At 43.4% G+C, this 13,477-nt stretch overlaps 2 protein-coding genes across 6 annotated transcripts in view; one reads left to right on the forward strand and one right to left on the reverse strand.

The window, feature by feature from the left end:
• The window catches only part of Hbp1 (HMG-box transcription factor 1), a 28,598-nt gene extending 25,344 nt beyond the window's left edge, over positions 1–3,254 (forward strand). For all 4 annotated transcript variants that reach the window (XM_075948494.1, XM_075948495.1, XM_075948496.1 and 1 more), the window contains exons 10-11: positions 976–1,117; positions 2,217–3,254. In XM_075948494.1, the coding sequence (XP_075804609.1) occupies positions 976–1,117; positions 2,217–2,234 (160 nt within the window). In that variant the 3' untranslated portion in view covers positions 2,235–3,254. The remainder of the gene's footprint in view (positions 1–975; positions 1,118–2,216) is intronic.
• Positions 3,255–3,383: 129 nt separating this feature from the next.
• The window catches only part of Cog5 (component of oligomeric golgi complex 5), a 244,496-nt gene continuing 234,402 nt past the window's right edge, over positions 3,384–13,477 (reverse strand). For both annotated transcript variants that reach the window (XM_075948492.1, XM_075948493.1), the window contains exons 20-22: positions 9,894–10,020; positions 9,250–9,329; positions 3,384–4,080 (exon numbers count right to left, since the gene is read on the reverse strand). In XM_075948492.1, coding sequence (XP_075804607.1) covers positions 3,966–4,080; positions 9,250–9,329; positions 9,894–10,020 — 322 coding nt within the window. In that variant the 3' untranslated portion in view covers positions 3,384–3,965. The remainder of the gene's footprint in view (positions 4,081–9,249; positions 9,330–9,893; positions 10,021–13,477) is intronic.

Below are 13,477 nucleotides of genomic sequence, written 5' to 3' on the forward strand. Positions count from 1 at the left end.
TATTTTGGACTTTTTTCTTCTATAGAGGTAGATTTTTATTCCATGAATAAAAAAGTTCTTATTTAGGGGTAGAATGTAGACTAAAATGAATAGACTAGAGAGATACTTAGCCAGTTGGCATAAACATTAGTCTGGCTAAAGAACTCTGAGAGGAGGGAGTATAGATTCTAGTGTCCTGCATAGTGTTCATCACGTCACCCACCATGTTTTAACTTAAGACATTCTAACTTCGGGAGACTGAGATGGGTGTGTGCCTATTTCATATAAATTGGTTTTAAATAAAATACAGCACATCAGTTGCTTTCATTCACATACTGGATTTAACAAGACAAATATACTTACTAATTTTACTAGCAGCACTCCTGTGGGTTACTGTCATCCTGAAGCACTGATGTATCATCTTTATTAATCAGTACAGAGATTATCTTTGTAGACTGTAGTTGCCTCAGGGTTCTCGTGTGATTTATATCTGCATATTCTGGATGAGATTACTTTAAAAGGTTTGGTATCAGAATAACTAGAAAAAATAGGAAAATGTCAGCATTTTGAATTTAGTCCAATGTCTCACGTGCTAAGTACAAATCTGATTTAAAGTGTACTTTTTTATCATTAGACATAAACTAAGGCAAAGGAGTCTCTCTCACTCGGCGTGCGTTTGTGGGGGCGGGGGGGCTTTTATCATAACCATGGTAGTTTAACTGTGCACAAAACAAATCCTTCATACAAGTTGACTGTCTTACACAGCAATACTGAACGTTTCTTGGGAAATACCCAGATTTTAGCCATTTTGGATATCTTGGAGCAAATACTAATACTGGCACTATCCACCCAGGATTTTGATAAATGGGCACCTGTGGCAGGGTTATTGCTGAAATGACTGTAATAGCCCTTCTATGTTTTTTACATTTTTTCCTGAAGTGGCAGCAGTTGGTATTGCTATGAAAATCTTACCTTATGTTAATATTTATTTTCTAGAGCCATTAGTGTGATCCTTGGTGACAGGTGGAAGAAAATGAAGAATGAGGAAAGGAGGATGTACACATTAGAAGCAAAGGCTTTGGCTGAAGAACAAAAGCGTTTAAATCCTGACTGTTGGAAAAGGAAAAGAACCAATTCAGTATGTGTTAGAAATGACTGCTTTCTCGTGATTCTGTGTGCATGTCGGCCTTTAAAGATCTCCCCATTATTATCACACCGTTGTTATACCTCAGCCCATCAGCAGAGCTTGCCTCGAGAATCACTTACGGCAAAATCTGACTAGCTTAAGAATGTCCTAAGTGCTGAGGTGAAAGATAGTTTTGGAATATAATATTTCTAACTTGGTTAAAAGATGGGCACCAAGCTGGGCAGTGATGGTGCACGCCTTTAGTCACAGCATGCAGGAGGCATAAGCAGGAGAATCTGTAAGTTAGAGGCCAGCCTGGATTAGAGTGAATCTGAGGACAGTCGTGTATACAGAGGGACTCTGCCTCTAAAAACCAATCAATCAATCAATAAACGGGCACCATTAACTCAGTCATTAATATTGCAGAAGAAAATCAGTTCTTAGTGTCTTGCCTCAGACTTACTCATAAGTAACATCTATGCAGATATCTGCCATTGGCAAAGACTGCTGGATTAAGAATCTGAAGAAATAAGAATGGTGGACATTAAGTTTCACAGTACAATCTTGGTTGATAGACTCCATTCTTGTAATTGTTGACTAGCATTTTTTACATTATTTACCCAAAAAAGCATAGGATAGAATGAGCTCGTGTTTAAATGAAGAGATGGTGTGAATAGTTACCAGGAAGAGGCTCATTAAGGATGTTTTAATCTAGTCCTATATAATTTGTAGGTTAAACAGCTCAGGGACTTTAAGGTAGTATTAAGCTGCCAAAAGTAGTTGAACTATAATGTACAAGTTCGTTTGGTGCTTTCTTGGTTTGTGTATGTCTGTATGCGCGCGCTTGTGCACGCTTTTGTGTTCTGTAGGCAAGGTCTCTACCAGCTGAGTCACATGTCCATTTCCCACAGGTTCTCTATTGTTTGGAACTTCATATGAGAGAGACATTACCTGTTTCACTTTTCTGCTCTCACATTTGTATATAAGTTTTCCAGATACTTGAGCCATGAGGAAACTTTGAAAATCTTCACAGTAAATTTATGAACATCTGAGCTTACCCTGCAAGGTTACCATGCATTGTTTTGTAAGCATTCATTGTTTATTTCCACAGGGCTCTCAACAGCATTGAACCTGATGCTTGTATTTGTAAGTCTGTCTGCATAAATACTGACTCTGGATGGAAAAGCCTGGAAGACCTTGGTCTCACCGTTAGTCCTGAATTTGCGTGACCATAAGATACTGATAGCATTGAGTCCTGAAATGATTTAATGAGTGAGGATTTGCTTTCTCCATTAGAGCATTAAGTAAGCTACAACTATCAACATTGTAAACCAAATTGCCTTATTTTCCTTCCAAACTTCATATATGTCTATCAGGTAATATAGGCTTGAAAATTGATATCCTGTGGTGCTAAAGTACAGTAGAAAGATGTGTATACATGTTTTAAATTGTACGAAGGGGAATTGTAACTGCTGTTTATACATCAGCTCCTTACTGCTTATTAATCTGTATTGTACCCACGATATCAGGAATGAAGCAGAAGCTGGCCTTTTCATGAGTAGCCGCCACATGGCCCAGCATCTGTGCCAAACACAGTCGCTTCTAGTCTGGCCAGTGCCAAGAGACAACACAACATGGCAGGTAGATGGTGTCATTGTCCTAGCTAAAAGAGCCACCTGCTTCAGATACTATGGGCATGTGCTGAGTGGATGCACCAGGGGGCAGCACTCCTCCATGATTCCCAGTGGGGGCCAGACCCGGCCAAGGTGCAGTTAGTTAATAGCATTGGGTAGTCACTGTAATGGTGCTATTAACAGTCGACACCATTGTATCTTCATGTTCTCCTCAGCCACATATCGTACTAGATTTGTCATCCTATCTATGGTGGGGCAGACTTTGCACTTACTGCAGTGCAACCCTTGCACTTTACTTCCCTCCAGCTTCTAAAATAGAGCAAGTCCTTTGCAGTGCAGCTGCTTTGCTCTGAGCTACAATCATGGCTTCTCATGTTACTTACCAAGTGGTATTTTTGGTTAGGAATCACAGCTGTAAAATTGATTTCGGTCATCACACTTCTTCAACATGTTGCCCCTCAATTTTGCACACTATATTCTTGTATATTATTTGAAATAAAACGAAAAAAGTCTGATTTCTTGATTGACTGAATTTATGTATAACTATAAGAATAAATTTGACCAGCAGATGGAAAACATTGGTGTTATAATTAGGTTTCTGGTAGAATTTTAAAAATTAAAGAATGTTAGTAATGGAGTAAAGACAATAGAAAATTAAGGACTTATATTTATAGAGAACCTTTGTAGAAAAGAAAATTTTAATTTTTAACTTGTCCTTGTTCCAAAGCCCAAGTGCCTGTTTCTAATAAAATGACACAGTATAAAGGAAACCCTGGCTTCATTTAAAGTGAAGGGCACTGCACAGTGCATCTGTCTCAGCATCAGTGTCTCTTTCAGGATGGAGACCTCTGTCAGGTGTGCACCCAGAGCTCCCCAGCAGTGTGACTCCAGCGTGAGATTTGAAAATCACTGCATTGGTTGGGGAAGCAGGGTGAGCTGTTCTTGTCCCTTTAGCAGTGATATAGAATCATTTGCACAACAGCACAAAAACACACATAATTATTTTGCATTGTTCAAAAATATGAAAAAGAAAAAAATGGTAGGTATCTTTATGAAGAAAATCAGATACATACAATTTAAAGTTTGTGATGATTGATCTATTATGACATTGTAACGTAGAAGAACTAGAGTAACAAGGAAAGATCAATAGGAAATGCAAAAATGACTATGGTCTTTAGTTGCTGATTGCCACCTTTTTACATGGGTTGGTGCATGGAGACTGCACATCACTGAAGAGTAGACATAGCCTTTTGAAGCAGCTGGACCATAATGGGATAAACTGGTGCAAATTCTTTGCCTTCTCTGCTTCTCACTGATTGAACATAAGCTTCCAGGGCTCCCCTGGGAATGCAAAAGAAAACTGTCAAAATATCGCATAAAATCAAAGTTTCGGCAGCAGCAATATGAAAACTTATCTGCCCCTTTCTGGAATTACTCTGCCCAGAGCCACAGACCAGTACTTAAAACGCGGTACAAAGTACAGTAGTTAGGCAAGTTGGGTTAGGTTTAGCTGTGGCCAGTTTAATCTGTTACACATTTCAGTACATGTGTTTCTCCATGTCCATCCTGAAGTTCTGTGAGGACATGTGGGTGGAGCTAAGCTAGAGGAGAAAGCACCATGGGCACACACAGTAAGACTGGAGCTAAGCTAGAGGAGAAAGCACCATGGGCACACACAGTAAGACTGGAAGCTACAGCATTTTAGGGCTCTTAGCTTTTGGCAGGTCCGTGACGAGGAGTCTGAACTTAGGCTAGTGTGTGATACCTCAGGGTTACTTCCTTGATATTCTTCTCAATTGCCCCTGGGACAGGTATCAGCCATGGCAGTAACATTCACAGCCCTGGGCTAGTCCCTTCACTAGGGCCATTTTCCCCAGCCACAGCAGAGTTGTAGGGGTAGCCCCAAAGTTGTAGGGGTAGTCTCCACAGGAAAACTTGTGCATCTCCAGCCGGTCAAGCTACAAGAATGGTTTGTACTTCTTTATAAAGAGAAATAAATCGCCACTGTTCCCAAACACTGGAAATAGTGGTCAGGTGTGTTCTTGCCTCACCTGTTGGGGGCTGTCTCTGGCCTATCTATCTGCCTTTTGGATCTGAAGTAACACTTGGATCTACCCCAAATGCTTAGCACTGTTCACTGGTCTTTTTGAGCCCAGGAAACCAGTGCTGAAACTCATTACCGTCTCTATGCAATCAGTTATCATGGCTCATACTCATCCTGTTCCCACGTTTGTCCCCCACCCCTGTAAAGCTGCCGGCACTTCTGAGGTGGTCACCCTAGTACTGCTTCTCCAACGTCACGAGCTATCCCTTGTTTGCAAGAGGATGGTACCCAAACATCCCAGCTGTGTGATGAACCACTGCCCAGCCCTTTATGCTGCTTGGGCGTCTTGACAGTTTGGTGTAGTCTAAAAACGGCCTGAAAATCACCTGTTTGTACTCACTACTGGCAGAGTCCATTGCCCAGTCAGAGAAGAGACCAAGATATTTTTCCACTTAGAAACAGGAAGTCTCTCCCAAGATAGGGGTTGGCAGAGGGCGTTTGGTTTAATGCCACCCCACGTACTCAACAATTAAAGAGAAGCACTCTGCTTATCTGAACATCACCTTGGGATGAATGCCCTTTCTTGTGTTGTCCCTGGACAGTTTTATTATTTAGGACCCAGCTTTAAACATTTCCTTTGGCATAAAACCCTTCCTAACAGCAGGTGGCAAAATTTACCCTGGAGTCACGGGTGTATATAAAGGCCTGATTACACAGTGCCCAGCATCCTTAAATTCCTGGCTTCATGCTGTCTTTTAGCTCTTATGGAAGTATGGGCAGGCCATTAAGAAGCCAGCTTCTCAACAGCTGGGTGGCGGTGGTGATACTCTGGAGGCAGAGGTAGGTGAATCTCTTGAGTTTGAGGCTAGCCTGGGTTTAAGAATGAGTTCCAGGACACCCAACACAGAGAAACCCTGTCTCAAAACAACAACAAACCCAGCTTCTTGTAGCCTCAAGTCCCATAAAGCAATTCTTATTATCAAAGAGTGGAAGTCAGTGTTCGTAGAAAGCAGTATTTATCAAATGTTCCAGTGCAGCCTATCAAAGCCAACCCTTAGTTATTTCTCCATGAAGAAAATGTTCTTTTCCAATTGCCATACTCATTCAGGCAGGTGCCCCAACTCCACAGATGTCCTGAGAGATACTGTAGAGTAAGCTCCAAGGGTTCAGGCATCCCTAAGGCAGTGGGGTGTGTGCATGCATGTGTGTGTGCACATACAGTTTACCAGTCTAAAAAAAGTATGGGGAACCTTACAAATGAATGTTGCAGAGTAGACACATTGTATCCATTCTGTTCACAAAATGCACTTGAAAAGCAACGGCAGTTCTCTTGCATTCATAGTAATATGATACAGTGCATAGACGGAGGCTCAAAATAAGTTTGGTTAGCCTTTTCTCTTGATACACATCAAAAAACACAGAACTATAGTACTGCCCTCCCACATAAAATCAGGGTAAGGTTTTCAAGCACTTATTAAATTATTTCATTTGCTTCGGCAAAACATTAGCTTTCTTGGAAGTGAGGCCAAGAATTATATAAGAGGCTTGTTTGTAACCAAATAAGATTGCTGAAGTTATCCTCAGTGAAGAAAAGCAGTGACCATAAGTACTGAAGGACTGGCTTGCGTTAACAGGATACACTATCACGTGACACGTCAAGTAGATATTTGTCAGGCATTAAAATTCATTCTGATCAGTACTTACAACCTAAGTAACCTCCTATATCTTTCCCTGGTTTAGCAGTTCCTTATATATCGATCTCAGGCACCTAGTGCCTAGAACTGGATCTCCTGGCAGGGATAAGCACAAGGAGACACCTAATGTTCCCTTCCATACAGACATTTTAAGGCTTTTAGAAATAGACAATCGGGGGAAAATGGGTCCTAGCCTATGGGTTCTGGACAATGGCAAGAAGCTTAAGGGTTCACAGATTCATATGGTACCAAATGTTTTCTTTAGCAATAGGTAAATGTGCCATACAGCTGATGAAGTCTAAATGGTTTCCACCTAAATGTCCTCAAAGGACTACAGTTAGACGCATCACTTCTTTCCTGCAAATACTAAGATACACAGGTCTGTGGTAGAGCCAACCATTTCTGCAGACCTTAGGGAATCTCTGAATACAAACTGATGTTTTGTCTTCAGTGAAAGCATGGTCTGAGCCTGGTGGCCACCTCTGCACTGGAGCCCACATGTCTGGGTGTCTGGAGCTCCTTCCTGGTGGCTAAGCTAGTGCACAGCTCCCCCCCCCCCCTCTGCACTGGAGCCCACATGTCTGGATGTCTGGGGCTCCTTCCTGGTGGCTAAGCTGGTGTACAGCCCCTCCCCCCCCGCCCATTTCCCCACGTGGCCCGGATCAGCGATTGCTCTGACTTTCAAGTCAACTTCACTGTTACCTATTCAAGTTCCAGAAAAATACCTAATGTCAAACGGTGACAGAGAACAGGAACTCACCATTTGCAATCTATTCTGCAGCCATACTTTACTACTGAACACTGTGCCCTATTTCTAACAGCCTAACAGATGTCTGGGAGGAGCAGAACGAGGCTCCCCCAAGGCTTGCTTCCAAAGCTGAAGGAAATGTTGACATCAGACCAGCGTTTGCCCTGGGTCTGTCTACAGGGTGAGAATCATCCAGTGATGCTCTGGCAGGCTGGGTCATAATTCATCTTGAGGTACCAGATAGAAAAGCATAATCTCTCAGACAAAGGCCCTTCCTTGCCAAGAGCCAGGTTGCTGTGGCAGTGGTTCCTGTGGATCCCCAGGCAGCTGCACTTCCTGCTCGAGGCAAGAAGGGTCTGGGCTCTGCAGGTAGAGGGATGGTGTGAGGCAGCTCTTAGGATCATGGCTGTCACTTGCTAAGGATGGGCTTAGCAACAGCACTGCTGAGGGGCATTTTAAAAAGCAGCAGTGGAACAGATCTGTGATCACCCAAAGCAGGACAGCCGTGTGGATGAGCTCATTCCAAGTCGTTAACATGACAAAATCAAGCCCTGCTGAATCCTCTCTTATTACCAAGTACACTGAAGCTGAGTGACTTTGGGGACTAAGAAAAAAAAGTCAGAGACATTGCAAGTCAACAAGTTAGAGGAGACCCAAATTCCCTCACGTGGGAGGCCTGGGTACTGACAGGAAGCTCACCCAGCAGCCTTTCCCATTTTGGGGTCAGCTTCCTCTTGATGAAAGAGAAGCCCAGCTCATGTTCCTTGCCCCACATAGGTTTCCTAAGGTTCCTACACCACACCTGTGGCTTGCTGCCATTCTCAGAAGCTGCTGGGCTGGTGTTTCCAATGAGATCTGCGCTTCTTCAGTGGGGTCCTTTACCTAAAAACTGCACCAGTAGGTGGCACCTTCTTGGCACAGAGCCGAGAATGACCTCCATATGTCTCACACCTGCACTGAGGATCAGATGGCCTAGCTGGTCTGCCATATATCCACAGACCAAGAATGGCAGGTAGAGAATAGCTTCAGTTAAAGAGCTATGCTCGTTGGCACTAGAGAACGAGGAGACAGGCTGACTCAGGATGACCTCGTTGTTCCCTAGCATGGCTGGGTAGACGACGGTGACCTCCCATGACAGGATACAGGGAAGTAGGTGTGTGAGGGACGATTACATTACAACAACTGGGGGGCGGGGGGTTGAGAGCAAGTGCACCAGCCTAAGGTTCCATGCAGGTGAATCCCAGATTTGGGCTTTATGGGGGTGAGTGCACCAGCAAAACTGGGGGTGGAAAATCTATACAGACTGAGACAAAAAAGCGAGAAACAAAATGTGGGCAATGACATTTAAGAAAAAGATAAAAGGCAGCAATTTAGCAGGTGGAATGGGATGGGGAAAGAGACCAGAAAAGCAGAAACAGGTGAAGCTGAGAGAAGACGGTGCCACTTCGGAGCTCAGCCCCACATGCCAATAAAGTTTGCTGAGTCAGCTGAGCTAAAGCCTTTCTACGGAAGGCTTCATAAGGGAGAATTGATGGGAAAACATGCTCAAGCTGCACACACAAATGCCCCTCACCATGCTCATGGCTGGAGATGTGCACATGCACTTGGGCATAGGTGCACACAGAAATGTATTCTCAGACCACGTGGACCAGAGAATGTGTGGCATCTAAGTAGATTCTCAGTGGTCCTTTCCTGCCAAGAACTGTTACTGTTCAAATTTCACTCACATCTGAGTGCTGCCATTTCAGTGAACACAGCACATGAAAATGACACAAAATACAGAGCCAATGTGAATCCTTTTACAGCTGAAGCTATTTTACAGCTGGAGCCTGTGCTCTAGGGTTGTATCAGGCATCGGCCAGCACAAAGGAGGGTGTGAAGGTCTGAAGAACCAGAGCCCTACAGCTGCCAGTACCTTGCAGAGCATCGCGCAGTAACTATCCAAGCGGGCCATCTGACAATCACTGTCCCTTACCATCGCCACATCCCAGCCCAGACGGCACCCCTAGAACACGCAGCTTTACCTGAGAAGGAGGAGCCTGTCCTTTTCAGATGGATGATCGTCCAGCCACTGGGAGAAGCGTGCATGGGACCACTCTGCCCTCTTCAGGGATGCCACCAGAGAAGAAAGTACATTCTTTAGCAAACACTGGCACAAATAGCAATTCATGACACTCAAGGTGAAATTACCTTCTGGACTGAGGAATTTCAGAACGTGGCACAGGCCTTCATGCAACTGATTACCAAAAAACCTTAAGATTTGCCAACTGACATGGCCCAAACAGAGCTTTATGAATAGAAATTACTTGTGTCTGTTTTGTTTTGTCTGATAATGACAGTGATGATATTTGAAATAGGGTCTCACTCTGTAGTTCAGGCTGGCAAGGAAGTCATGGCAATCCTCTAGCTTCAGCTTGCCAAGTATTAAAATTAGAGGCATGGGCCACCTTAGTCAGCCGAGATCTTTTTTTTTTAAAGGGCTAACTCTGGACTCATAGGTAAATCTGACTCCCTGCTGTGAAAACATACGGGTCCCCGGAGTTCTCTTCCATCTCTGTTCACTTTCAGGGAGACATCCATGACCAAATAAAGCAGGGTGGCCAGGAGCCCGCTCAGTGAGGAGACTTAGACTTGTTTACAAAGTGATTCAGAGAGAGCCCATGATTACCTGGAAGGGGGACTTCAGCTCAGCGGGTGCTCGTGTGAACAGAAACTGAATGACGATGCTGAATGGAATCACATCCCCCACGGCCGGACTATCAGCCACGTGTTCACTCGTCTGGAAGAGCAGGGGCCTAGAAGGAAAACAGAGGCATTCTGCGTGAATATTCCTCCTAATTTTGCAGGCTGATTTACTTTAAGCTCTTTCCTTAACATCACTTATCAGTGGGTCTGATATTACTTCAGTGACAAAGCAAAGTTTCTTGTAGCATCATTTAATCAACAGACTAAAATCAACTGAAGCACAAAGTGACACCTTCAAGTTGGTGTAAGTAGTATATTCTTAGTTCAGTAGATACATGTGGCTTTCATTTCATGTAAAACTCTTTTGACTATAATCTAACATGGGTCAACTCAACGTTTTCTATGTATTCATTCTAAGTGGAACTTGAGTCTTTAAATGCAAAGTCATTACTTTCATTTCATTACCTTCAGTTCTGAGTCTCTGTCACACTCTCTATCACAGGAGTGGTGGGAAGGCGATCTACTCCTCTACCAGTGCTCGGCCACTCTGTGCCAACATCAGGCCAGGAAGGATGTGCAGTTGGCTGGCTGCAGAGGCTCACCTGGTAGCGCCAGTAGCTGCCACACTTCTCAGCAGTTCAGATGACTGACATGAACCATGGAACAGAGGCCTGTATCCTGGTCTCCTTCCTCAGTCACTTAAACAACACCAATGTATGAAAACAGGCAGGCCTATGTCAGCCATCTAAATGACACCACGTATGAAGGCAAGAAAGTTTACGTGAGACAGCCCAGTCCCCTCCTTCCTCTTGCTAATGGACATTTGTTCCAGGAGCCAGGAAAGTATGCTCAACAGACTCTTGATTTTTGTTGGAAACAAAAAAATTAGGAAAAGGTCCTTATAGAGATTATCCTATAAAGGCAACCTACCCCTCCTGGCAACGTTTTTCTTATCTAAACTGCTTATGAGAGTTAGTTTTGATTATCGATTTGATATAATGTGAATCACCAGTGGAGGGAATCTCAATGAGAACGGTCTGGATGGCGTTGGCCCATGGGCATGCCTGTGAAGGGTTTTCTTGGATTAACTGATGAGGGAAGACGTAGTGGGCAGTGTTTCATTAGGAGGAGTCCTATAAGGGCAGCAGAGCGCCCGCATGTGGTACTGACTGTCGAGTGAAATGACCACTTCCAGTCCCTGTCACCATGACCTCCTGCAGTGACAGTGACAGAATAAACTGGAATTAAACCAAATCCTCCTCTCTTCAGTTGCTTTTGTCCTGGTAGTCTGTACTTTAGAACATTTCTGATAATTAGAACTATTCACCCTTCATGAGGTTACAGCTATGAAATTAAACTGATTAAAAAGGAAATCTATAATCAAAATGTAGTAAGTCATTTTTAATAACCCAAATATCAATTAAACCATCTTATCAAATACAAATAACTATAGATGAGCAACATTATCTAAGCAGTTTAAATAAACCATTTCTGGTTAGTTAAAATACCCTCTTCTCTCAGCAACTGCCTTTAACTCCTCAGACCATACTGAGTTGGTTATGCTGACAATAGGTATAATATTCCTATTTTTTATATGTCACATGTATGCCAAATACAGAAAGTGAAAAACTTAGACCTGGATCATGACAGCTGGAAGAGCTGGTGGTGTGGAAGGCTCGGTCTTTACTGCTCCTGGTGACTGTGCTCAGCCTACTCAGCCTCTCATCCCACGCATGAACATTGGGACACAAAGCAATATTTGATCTTTGCATGTACAAATGTGATTGCTTGACCATCAAAAGAAACTGTGAACTGATGTTTTTGGAAAACAAACACCCAGCAAAACGTGTTTAACACTGTACAAGGCTGAGGGACTGGTTAGCATGGCTGACTATGGAGAGACAGAATGTTCATGATGGCGGACAGTCTTGGGCCACCTATAGCCCCTCAACGGTCATTTATTGTGTCCTCGTGACTATCATGTCAGTCCTTTCAGACTTACCAGCAGCTCCCTCATTCTACCAACAAAAAGTCAAGATGTCATCAAGATAACCTCTGAGGCCTGTAACAGTTCTGCTCTGCCCCAAAACGCACACCTGTGTCCAATCTACAGAAACTTTGTGAAATTGATACCATGTTAGAAGATGGTACTGGGGGCAACCTGAAGCTGTGTTCCTAGACCATGGCCAATTATATTTGGCTTTATTACTCTCATTGAAAATGAATTTTAAAAATTCTTACAGATGAAGAACACAAAGACTAAATAACACCATCAAGTATCACGAGTGAGCCTTAGTAAGCATAAGAAACCAGTGACTTTAAAGACAGTATCTAAAATAGTAGGTTATAGGAGCAGAATGAGAAGGAATAAAGAAAGCTGACAGGAATCAGGAAAAGAAAGGGGCTAGAAAATGTTTAAAGAAACAATGGGTCGGGGCTGGAGAGATGGCTCAGTGGTTAAGAGCACTGACTGCTCTTCCAGAGGTTCTGAGTTCAATTCCCAGCAACCATATGGTGGCTCACAGCCATCTATAATGAGACCTGGTGCCCCCTTCTGGCATACAGGCACACATGGAAGGAATGCTGTACACATAATAATAATAATAATAATAAAAAGAAACAATGGGTCAAATTTCCCCATATTAGACACCAGCCCCAGGTACAGGAAGCAAAGAGAAGTTCATCAAGACACACACAGGAAGGTAGCTAAAGCCAGATACAAGTTCAGGGAATGAGACAGGAGGATCTCAGCACTGTTGGGAAGTGGGCAGGGTTAAGTGCTAAGAACAAACTTCCTCCTCAGCCTCCACACATTTGCCCCATTTCATTCTGACAGGAGAGCTAAGCAGCTGGTTTTATCTTCAGCTCCAGGAAATTAAAAGTCAAATCTAAAAGTGAGGAAGTAATTTTGTGGGGTTTTTTTTGTTTTTCATAATTATTCTTCAGGATATTTTCAGGGCAAACTACAAAGGATACAAGGGGTGAAAAGCAAGGAAGGAAGATTAGGACAAACAGAGGGATGGAGGTAGGCAGGGAGGAAATAGCGGGGCACACACACATGGGACCAGCTGTGTTTAGGAGGCTGACCCACAGACAGGCTGGGTGACATGCTAATAAACCCGGTCTAGCTGTTTTGGGGGTCAGCAACCTGTCCCTTTGGAGCTCTAAGCCACATAAGCTGTCTTTCTGCCAAGACCAGAGTTCTGCACTGGTCACTAACAGCTGTCTAAAGAGCCCTGCAAGCAGTTCTGGGTCTGCATCTGCACTGGGCACCGGACACACACTACCTCCTTCCAGGCAGCACCGCCTGGGCCCTCTCCAGGTGGGACCTGAAGCACCAACAAATTAAAAAAATAATCACCACCTGAAGTGCTTTACAAAAAGAATTAATTAAGGTGCCATGAAAAGCAGAAATTCCATACTGTCATTCTTAAAGATCATTTTAAATATAGCAGCACTTCCAAGGTTACACATTCTAGCCAGAAGGTAGAGTTAATTAGTCAAGTATTAGATCCCTTAGAAAAAAATGTCTATTTCTAGTCAGGGAAAGTCACATTTAAATGACTC

This window comes from Microtus pennsylvanicus, chromosome 14, assembly GCF_037038515.1.
Source record: "Microtus pennsylvanicus isolate mMicPen1 chromosome 14, mMicPen1.hap1, whole genome shotgun sequence".
NCBI lineage: Eukaryota > Metazoa > Chordata > Mammalia > Rodentia > Cricetidae > Microtus > Microtus pennsylvanicus.